The 10,601-nt window shown below is 45.2% G+C and overlaps 1 protein-coding gene across 1 annotated transcript in view; it reads right to left on the bottom strand.

Moving 5' to 3' along the window:
- Positions 1–373: 373 nt before the first annotated feature.
- LOC139474789 (DDB1- and CUL4-associated factor 6-like) overlaps positions 374–10,601 on the bottom strand; it is a 30,320-nt gene continuing 20,092 nt past the window's right edge. The window contains exons 14-17 of the mRNA XM_071257915.1: positions 5,452–5,608; positions 5,208–5,296; positions 4,122–4,230; positions 374–1,438 (exon numbers count right to left, since the gene is read on the bottom strand). Of these exons, the coding sequence (XP_071114016.1) occupies positions 1,380–1,438; positions 4,122–4,230; positions 5,208–5,296; positions 5,452–5,608 (414 nt within the window). The 3' untranslated portion in view covers positions 374–1,379. The remainder of the gene's footprint in view (positions 1,439–4,121; positions 4,231–5,207; positions 5,297–5,451; positions 5,609–10,601) is intronic.

The following is a 10,601-nucleotide window of genomic DNA, read 5'->3' as shown; positions in this document are numbered from 1 at the left end:
GCCGCGAAAGGCAAATAAAAACTATTGTTGTTTTGCGTATATGTTGCTTCGACAGTGTATAAGAAACAGATTTCGGTTGGAACTATATTGGCTACTGTCACTGTCCGACTGACACATCACTTACCCTGTGACGTAATAAATATTAATGCGCACATTCCAGGAAAACTCGCAATGTTTCGGTAATGTAAGTGAGAGAGGGAAAGCGATTTTGAAGCACAGAATTAAAGAATGACATTATATGATAAAGAGGTTATCACGCTTGTGTGATTGGGGATGGTAAATATCCTGTATTAGGAATAAACACTATGTATTTAGGCTCGCCAAGGCTCGCTAAATACAATGTTTATTCCTAATGCAGGAATCCTAATCCGTTTTCAAAATTGAAAAAAAATAATCCTAATACTTTAAGTATTTAATAAAAACAATGCGATCCAATATGGCACGCAGTTACTTCCCTTTACATGCGCATTGCTTTACTGCACGTTGTGTTATGGTCATGGCGGCAATAGGAGTTTGTATGCTTGTTTATGTAGGTAGTAGGGCTGGGACGAGTCCAAATTTACTACCCGGGTACCCACCACGCTATTACCCGACCCTACCCGGATACCCGCTATATGTCTCAAGACTTGGATGTAAAAAGTCTGATTGGGAATGGTTCGACCGTAGCCATGGTAAAATGTATTTAGACACACGTATAAAACGATCTGGTCATGCATACACTGAAGTTGACTGAAGTTTTATCTTTATTCAAACATATAAAGGTCAGAAGGAATGGGTCCATAGTCAGAAAGAAATGCGAACAATAGTGACTTGTGTAACCATAGAGTTTTAGATATTTTTTGTCAATAAACAATATATCACGTGACTAACCACGGGTCCGGGTAGTCCTGTCGGTACCCGGGTCCTACTCAGTACCCACCTGATCCGAGTAACCCATCCCAGCCCTAGTAGGAAGGCCCTAATTTTTCAAGCTTTATTGTGCCTTTGAATGAATGTTGCCTCTACCATGTGTTAACCATGTGTTTACCATGTGTTAACCATGTGTTTACCATGTGTTTACCATGTGTTAACCATGTGTTTATCATGTGTTTACCATGTGTCTACCCAAAAAATGACAACCAGTTGATGACTGGACTTACTGACTGATGTATGAGGTGTCTTAATTCTCAAACATATTCATATAAAATTAGAATGAAAATGATGAAATGTAACATACTGACCGCCTATCAAAATGGCGGCCATGCTACTCTGGAAGAAGTTTTCACAGGAAGAAATAAATATCTAATGGAAAAAACATGATAAAAAAGAAATAGAATATCAGGAATATTCGTATCAAAACTGGTCTTGTTGCTGAATTATCGAGGCAGCTCTAGTCGTCATTAATCACTGTCACTCGAACTCTCTCTGTTAGCAGCATCACGGTTACCTCCCCTGTTTCCTGCAACCAAACAAATTTAATCTAAGAATGAATGTATTTCTTCGTTTGGTGAGTGAGTTGGTGAGTACGGTTTTACGCTGCTTTTAGCAATATTCAAGCAATATCACGGGGGACACCAGAAATGGGCTTCACACATTGTACCCATGTCGGGAATCGAACTCGGGTCTTCGGCGTGACGAGCGAACGCTTTAACCACTAGGCTACCCGACCGCCCTTCTTCGTTTAGCGTTAAACAACAAACAAATAAACAAATCATACTTTCAAAACATGAATAGCTGTTCCTTTATGTTAGAATACTGGGGTATCAACATACTTAAATTCCATGAGTCCTACATTCTCTGTTATTCGTGATTACATGAGGCATCATTAAAACACATCTGTTAGAACAGTCGATTATTTCTCAGGAATGGAGAGTTGTTTGTCAACTATACATTATCTTGAACCAACATTTCAATTAATTTCCACTTGGAATAGACGGAACTATTTTTTACATTTATTGACAAGTGAATAATTTCATTTTTTTCCCCCCGAAAAACATGTCGCCAGCGGGATTCGAACACGCATCGTTTGACTTGAGAACGTGCAACTGTCAACCTCAGCTATGGCGGCACATGAAGGTATGGAGTGAAATTAACTATAAAACATTTTCATAATTTGGCATAATGCTTAAAAGCTCAAAATACTATGTATATAATTTGTGTTAGAGCAGGTTACCTACAACGATGTTCGTATTTATAGCAGTTAGATAAACCATTGACGAGAAAAAACATATCAGGTAATATATATATATATATACATCCTTGTTCAAGGCTCTATATTTCCTATTATTCCTGTCAGCATGTATTATCAATGTGCAGGCGATTGATAAATACTAATTTGGGACCCAATGAAATTACGAAGAGCCGTGTACCATGCATTGTAAATGTCAGCTCGCGACGGAGCTTGGGGCACGTGCAACTGCGGCATCACACAAGGGCAACTCATGCAGTATAAATACATAAATACAGACTTAAGACTTACATAAATACAGATTTGATTTATTTTTCAAATATTTTCCACAACAGAATATTTTGTCAAAGTGTAAAAGTAGGGATGAGTTTTAAGTAGGGGAATATCCTCGTAACTCTCTATTCCTTAAATATAATGGGCCGAGAATGGGCCTCTGCTCCATTATTTTTAAGCAATGGAGAGTTACTTAGACATTCCCCTCTACGGAGATGACATACATGTCCGGGGGGCACGGATGGCCCAGTCGTCTAAGGCGCCGCGATTCGCTGTGCAGAGTTGTGTCCCTTGGGCACGCCAGAAACCAATGATTGTGGGTTCGAATCCTGGTTCGCCCTGATTATGTTTCTAGGTTTGTCAGCACCATACCCGTGCTCGTGGGTTTCACCAAAGTGGTAAATGTCTGAAACCTGCATCACTTCGGGCTTTCCGCCCACATTAAGCTGACACGCCGTGATATAACTGGAAAACTGTTGCAGGCGGCGTTAAATCCAACTCACTCACTCACTCACATACACGTCCGGTCTGCATCTTCCCGAGGCAGGAGAACCCACAAGCATATTTGTCAAAGTCTAGTTTCCACCCTTGCCACAGCAAGCCCACTTTCCTGTACTAAATATGATTGGACTATAGCACGAATGGATAGTCCAATCAGACAATGTTTTATAAAGTCAACAAACGGGTTCCGAAAACGTGTCCGCTGCCATACAGAGTGTCAAATTTGCACTAAAGTGCTTTAAACAATTAAGTGAAGACAAGTATTATCAAGGTCTTTTCAAGTTTGAATCAATTCACCCAAGTACTATGCTTGTAAACAGTAGAATGATGTTAACAGCCATTATACACGATTGGTACACAGTGATTTACCTGCCTGTCTATGTTGACACAAATATTTCTTTTCCATCATTTAACCCCCTCAAAAGTTGCTATTGTTTGTCTGTCAGGGAAGAAATCGGGGATGTTTTCATTATCTGATCGACCAGGTCGCTGCCAATGGTAGTTGCCATCTTTATGAGCTAAGAACAGTGATCTGATTGGATATCGCGTTTTCATTACAAGGGGCACAACTCGTGATGTACACAAGGTGGCACCACTATCGAGACAAGAAAAGTAGGTTTGATGTGGCAGGGGCAAGGATGGCAATTTTGAAAAATTGAAGGACAGACAGACAGACAGACAGACAGACAGACAGACAGACAGAGACACGGACAGACATGCTGATCGCTATATCTACCTGTTTTTCAAACCAGGGGGATAAAAAGTCTACAGACCCAAAATCAATCTACAATAGTCTGAATTATGAATTCCTACACTGCCATGTATAAACACTGAATGCTTGGACACATTTCCTGAATTCTTGAATTATCCGTTCAAATCTTGTAAACAAATTACTGAAATTTATATAAAACTATATTTAAGAAATAATGTTTGCTCTACTCCAATATGTAGTTTAATAGTTTAGTTTTGCCCTAAGTTAAATCATGTGGACGCTTGATAACGGTTCACAGGGAGGTGCTTCGAACAGCATGATAGTGGCAGTCCATTATGACGTAACTCAAAAACTACTTTACTGCAGGATGAAGTAGTGTCGAAAGATGAAGCAGATGAAAGAGAGCCTGTCTGTTCAAATTATTATGAGATTATGAGATTATGTCATAAGTGTACGCTGAGTACCGACCTCCTGCTCGGATCTGGTTGAGAGACGCTAGAACACGGAGCATGAAGGCCGCAGGAACAGTGATGGTGTCTCGCGTCTCCTCCAGCATGATCTCATTGCGTCTCTGGATCTGTCGTAAGAAAACATATTTTCATCATCCGTAGATACACATCAATTGAACTATGAGTGAGTGAGTGAGTATGGTTTTACGCCGCTTTTAGCAATATTCCACCAATATCACTGCGGGGGACACAAGAAATGGGCTTCACACACATTGTACCCATGTCAGGAATCGAACCTGGGTCTTCGGCGTGACGAGCGAACGCTTTAACCACTAGGCTACCCGACCGCCCAAATTGAACTAGGAAATCTATGTATATAATAGTTAAGAATGGTTTAGACCTCTGTATAATATAGTCCATTTATAATACACCAAATTCCATTCCCTAATTGCTCATGGCACTACATTAATATTACCGTGGTCAATGGATCAATGTACACTTGATTTCATTCTCAGCTCCCTGGGGAGTACACAATCCAAGTTGCCTGTCAGGCACTGGAAGGTTAACAACCACATTACCATCTCATCCTACCAGGTACCCATTAACTGCTGCTTGAACAGAGGTACATTTTGAACAAAGTCACTTGCCCAAGGAGACACCACATGTGTTACACGTGCTTCAGTGTGGGGCAGGACCGAAGCCCTAGAAACTCTCATGATAGGAGAGAGGGGGCAGGGGTGGCCCAGTCGTCTAAGGCGCCGCGATTCGCTGTGCAGAGTTGCGTCCCTTGGCACGCCAGAAACCTATGATTGTGGGTTCGAATCCCGGTTCGCCCCGCTTATGTTTCTAGGTATGTCAGCACCATACCCGTGCTCCTGGGTTTCACCGAAGTGGTAAATGTATGAGACCTGCATCACTTCGGGCTTTCCCCCCACATTAAGCTGACACGCCGCGATATGACTGGAATACTGTTAAAAGCGGCGTTAAACCCAACTCACTCACTCATGATAGGAGAACTCACTCCCAGATTTTACAAATCTGTAAGCCAAGAGAACATATATAAGCTTAGCAGAGAGTGACATTGGCTTCAAGGACAATTCCCTACCTCATGAGCCTTTTCCTCATCAAATGCTGGCTCCGTTTCCATCGGAGACCAAACCTTCACGTCATAGTCTATTCCACTTGATGCCAGAACTGGGGACAAACAGAACAATCAAATATTACCCACAGTGCATCATTGTCAGAATGACTCATAATTTGGTACATTCAAGTTGGTGAGAATTTTTCTGTTATATTCATCAACTTTTTTAAAATATCCCCTCCAAATCAGACACAATGTTGCAACGTACTTGGATCAAATGGATGAGGCTGCAAGCAGTTGACCACATGGCGATCTGCCTCCAGGAGCATCACGAGGGCGGATGTGTGTCGGTCCCACACAAAGATGTGTCCACAGTCAGACCCACTCATCACGAAGTCCTCGCCCCAGAAGTTGGCTTCCTTGATCTGCAACCGAGGAAAGAAACCAATCAGATCAAAATTCAACCCTTGAGTCTTCTGTACAGTTCTCAAGGTGACACGGTTGGATTTTCGCTCACAGATTCGACCAACTGAAGTCCATAATCAGAAGAAAAGACAAAAAAGATAAAAATTTATTTCCCCTATCGCTTCACCGTTATTAAGATCAGACAAAAATATAGATACAATCACAAAACTTATACAACATGTACCAAATTAAAGGGACGTGAACTTTTTTTCAACATTTATTCAAATGCACAGAATATAGTCTCGGGTCACTGTCCACATGTCACAAAGAAAACAAGGTCATCACAAATTAAATACCCCCAATATATCAGATATATAAATATATATAAAAACACAAAACATCTTACACTTTAAGAGTTTGCATTTGTATTGTCCCATTAAACTGACAGACCCAAACAACTTCATGCAAAAATATAGTGAACATACCGAGTCAAATTTATTTCAATTTCTACTGACGCAAGATAATTATTTAGAAGAGATATCTAAACCATAAAAAAAAAAAATTGAGTCACAAGGCTCTGTAGCTCACCTGCCTTATAAAGACATAACTGTATGACACTTCAACATCATACTGGTGTGTGTATCTATAGAGATAAAGCCAAACTGGTGCAATAGATTCTAGGAAAATGTGAAAAAAAATATGTTTGCAGTGATGTTGCGGTCAAATAGTGATGCCTTGAGCTAACTTGGATCATTACACTACATTCATACAAAGTTTAAGCCATGTGTCCTGTTGTTCATGAGAATAAGATTTTAAAACTTTTGGTAAAATTATATATTTCTATTTCTAAAAAAAATACAAACAACAAACAATCAAATCACATGAACTTGAACAAGATAAGGTGTGTTCTATAGAAGGAACCTGCACATCAAATTTCAGCTTCAACAATTAGCCCTATCAAAGCTATTTAAGAGCATGCTGAAAGGGCAAAGGTCAGGCACTTCGCGATGTAAGACACGTTTTATCACAATATAGATCTTGATTATTGATCAGATTATCTTGACTGGGCGCCGCCATTTTGTTTGAAGCAAATGCAAATAATAAGAGAGGTGGAATCTGATTGGTCTGTAGGAGAGGCATTGAAGGGACATAACTCGTAATAGGCATTGGTGGTGGCGCTACGATCGAGCCCAGGAATTCCAGCATAGTTCGGCAAGGGTGGAAACTGGACTTTTATGGTCAGTTAACTGACTTGCCTCGGGAAGATGGTCATCCATGGACAGTTTGGGCATGTTTTACTATTTCTCCTTTAGCAAAAGGTGCAGGACAGTGAACTCCCTGGACCATCCTACAGACACACTCTCTTGCTCAACCAATTCTTTATGGAGTCAAGATTGGAAACCATGGCAACCAGTGAGCATCTTTAGGGATGCCATTTCTAAGATCAATTATGCAAGTTTCAGTTTCCTAGCCTGTCTTGGAGTTTCAGAGATTCGGATAAGCAACACTAGTAAAAGAAAGGATATGTGAAGCCAAAATTTTTTAACTTATCCTGCATTACTCCGTATTGCATTTACTGCTGTCTTTGACAGAGTGACGAACTGTGTGAGATCCAGCTGCTGAAGAAAGTTGTCCCAACCAGCTCAGGAGGCAGCGCCCTCTCACAGTCGGCACGTGACCCGGAAGTCATGACGTCACACAAAAACACATAACTGCTTTGTCACCTCCACGGACGGACGTACTGTGTATCCCTTGTGGAAATTAAAGCTTATTATTTGTTTTTTATATTTTGCGTGTTTCTACATTCATTATATGCTGCTACATTGTTACCTGTTATGGGCCGTGACCTTAGGGTCTTCCCATTCGTAAATTGTAACGTTTATCGCTCGTCTGTGGCTCACGTCACAGTAATTTACGGGCGCAATGTTGTTCCCGCCATTTTGTTTTCTTTCCCGCCATTTTGGCCATTCACCACGTGGCCACGAAATGTCGTGTTCTGCGTTTTGAATTCTCTCTTTGGCTTGGGTAATACATTACATTTATGTATGTTGTTTTGGTGTGCTTAAAGCCTTGCCTTTTCGCTACCTCTCAGCGTAATTGTTTCTTCTCATAAACTTCAATATAATACGAAGTTTTTGAGTTACATTATGTCTCCCGTACTCTGTGGTTTTGCCACATGGTTACGTGTTTGCACATGGTTATGTGTTTGCTTAAAGCTATGCTTTTTCGCTACCTTTTAGCGTCATTGTTTGATCTCATAAACTTCATTGAAATACAAAGTTTCTGAATCACATTATGCTTCCCATACTTTGTGATTGGCCACATGGTTATGTGTTTGCTTAAAGCTATGCTTTTTCGCTACCTTTTAGCGTCATTGTTTGATCTCATAAACTTCATTGAAATACAAAGTTTCTGAATACACATTATGCTTCCCGCACTTTGTGGCTTTGCCACATAGTTATGTTTTGCTTAAATTCCAGATTTTCTGCCTCGCTGCACTTGTTGCCGCGGGAACAAATCTGGTCGGGGCCGCCCCTTTCTGCCGTGATTGTACGACGCCCTGTACTTTCACAAGGCAGTGCCGATGTTGCAGTCATTCGTCGCTGTGATCCTTCAGCTCATGCGAGTATCCAGGACACACCTCGCTCAACGTGCTCGTCGACCCCCACCTACGTTGACGGCAGCAGCGCTCAGCGGAGCTTCGCAAGTGCTCCCAGCACCAACGGCGGCTCCCAACGTAGAGTCTGCCTCCCATGGCACGACATACGACCGTTCACGGTCTCCTACTCCACCGGCGGCTCCAGCGCTCCCAACGTAGAGTCTGCCTCCCCTGGCACGACATACGACCGTTCACGGTCTCCAACACCACCACATCAACGCTGATGTCTCCGGCGCCCCCGGCGCCTCTGATGTCCCTGCGCTCCCGGCGCCTCCCGGCGCCTCCGGCGCCTCCGATGTCCCGGCGCTCCCGGCGCCTCGTGCGCTCCCGGCGCTCCCTCCGGCGCCCCCGATGTCCCGGCGCTCCCGGCGCCTCCGGCGCCTCTGATGTCTCGGCGCCTCGTGCGCTCCCAGCGCCTCCGAGCTCCCGGCGCTCCCGGCGCCTCTGATGTCTCGGCGCCTCGTGCGCTCCCGGCGCCTCCGAGCTCCCGGCGCCTCTGATGTCTCGGCGCCTCGTGCGCTCCCGGCGCCTCCGATGTCCCGGCGCCTCCGGCGCCTCTGATGTCCCGGCGCTCCCGGCGCCTCTGATGTCTCGGCGCCTCGTGCGCTCCCGGCGCCTCCGGCGCTCCCGGCGCTCCTTCCGGCGCCTCCGATGTCCCGGCGCTCCCGGCACTCCCTCCGGCGCCTCCGAGCTCCCGGCGCCTCTGATGTCTCGGCGCCTCGTGCGCTCCCGGCGCCTCTGATGTCCCGGCGCTCCCGGCGCCTCTGATGTCTCGGCGCCTCGTGCATTCCCGGCGCCTCTGATGTCTCCGCGCTCCGGCGCCTCCGCATCCTCTGATGTCTTCGGCGCTCCCGGCGCCTCTAAGGTCTTTGATCTCATGATCTTCGACGCCTCTAATGTCTCTGGCGCCTCTGACTACTCCGGCGCCTCAAGAGTTACGGAAGAAGCGCCTATGATATATCCGGCGCCTAAGATGACCTCCGGCGCCCAGATCAACAAGCTTTATCAAGCTCAGATCAACGAGCCGACTATCCGATCTTCTACTGCGGCTTAAGGGGCACCATCGGCAATCGCCTCCCCGGCGCCCCTGCCCTCTTCTCTTGCTGCCGTCTCATAACTCGTCACACGGAGAAGCATTGTGAAACAACTGTCGCCGCTCCTGTCGCTACTCTCCCGTCGGTCTTCGGGATCGTGACTATCGTTCTACTTCCTGGGTGGAATCTTTTCAACCAATAGACAGTTGGTCTGATTCAACTTGCCCACTGAGACGTTATCCATAATCCCGTCGTTTAAAGCGCTATGATTCCGGAGAGATGACCTGCGGGTTTCCATCGAAACAGAGCGTCATGTGAACAGCGTCTGTATCAGATTCGACGACGACATCCACTTACAAAGAGTTTACTTCGTCGACATCGCCGACACCAACGCTGTTCTACCCTACCCTAGCGCCAGCGTTCCTGAAAGAGACTCTTCCTCGGCACTCACCGGGTTTTCCACGACGCCCATGGGGTTCCGTGTTTTATCGCAAAACTCGGGTACACCACTTGATCGTCTCTCACGCAGTTCATTGAGGATTGTCTGTGTGTGGAGTTTGCACCTCAGTTCCGACTCCAAGGCGGTTTTCTCGGCTACTGCGCAGTGTGATTTACATGTCACGTGTCAAGTACTCGGACTGTCAACAACTCCGACCGGAATTAGGTCAACTTACCATGGCAAGGGGTGCCATGTATTTCTACAGATTGGTTTCCATGTCTACCTGTACGCTTGGTGCTACCACTCAACCAGGCGCCTGTCGCAGTCCATCCATGCACGGATGTTGGAAACAATAGACCTCCTCTACCAACACGGCTGTCACGAGGAACCTTGTTTCATCAACCCTTCGCTGTAAGAACGATAGCGCCTATAGGCGTTCAAGGGATGGAAAAGATCGCCTTCCTTCGTCCGGTTTGATCTTTTTGACTACCGGACACAGTGTCGATTTGATACTTAAAGTCCCTCGGCCGTCCCACTGACCCCTGTTGCATACCTGCCTCGTATCGTGTTGTCGTCCTCCATCGTCACCTCGATATAAGAACAGGAGTACTTATACGCCGCTTCAGGGATGAAAACGATCTCATTACTTCGTGCAATGGCCATATTGCCTCGACTTCCTACTACCCGGTTACGTCGATGCCCCGGCGGTCGATTGTGAAGCTGGTTTACTTCGTCTACTTGAGGTTGGCTCGCAGGCGATCACACCTTTTTCCGAATCGTACCGACGGTACGCAATCGCAGACCCCTGTTGCTGACTACCACCCCTGCCACCTTGTCAGTGGCTAGTGGCCCACACCAGCCCACATTGTGACCACCTGTGA

This window comes from Haliotis cracherodii, unplaced genomic scaffold (genome assembly GCF_022045235.1).
Source record: "Haliotis cracherodii isolate W230 unplaced genomic scaffold, xgHalCrac1.p SCAF_3, whole genome shotgun sequence".
NCBI classification, from domain to species: domain Eukaryota; kingdom Metazoa; phylum Mollusca; class Gastropoda; order Lepetellida; family Haliotidae; genus Haliotis; species Haliotis cracherodii.
Note: the sequence above shows the minus strand (reverse complement) of the source record. Positions and strands in the feature narration are given on the sequence as shown.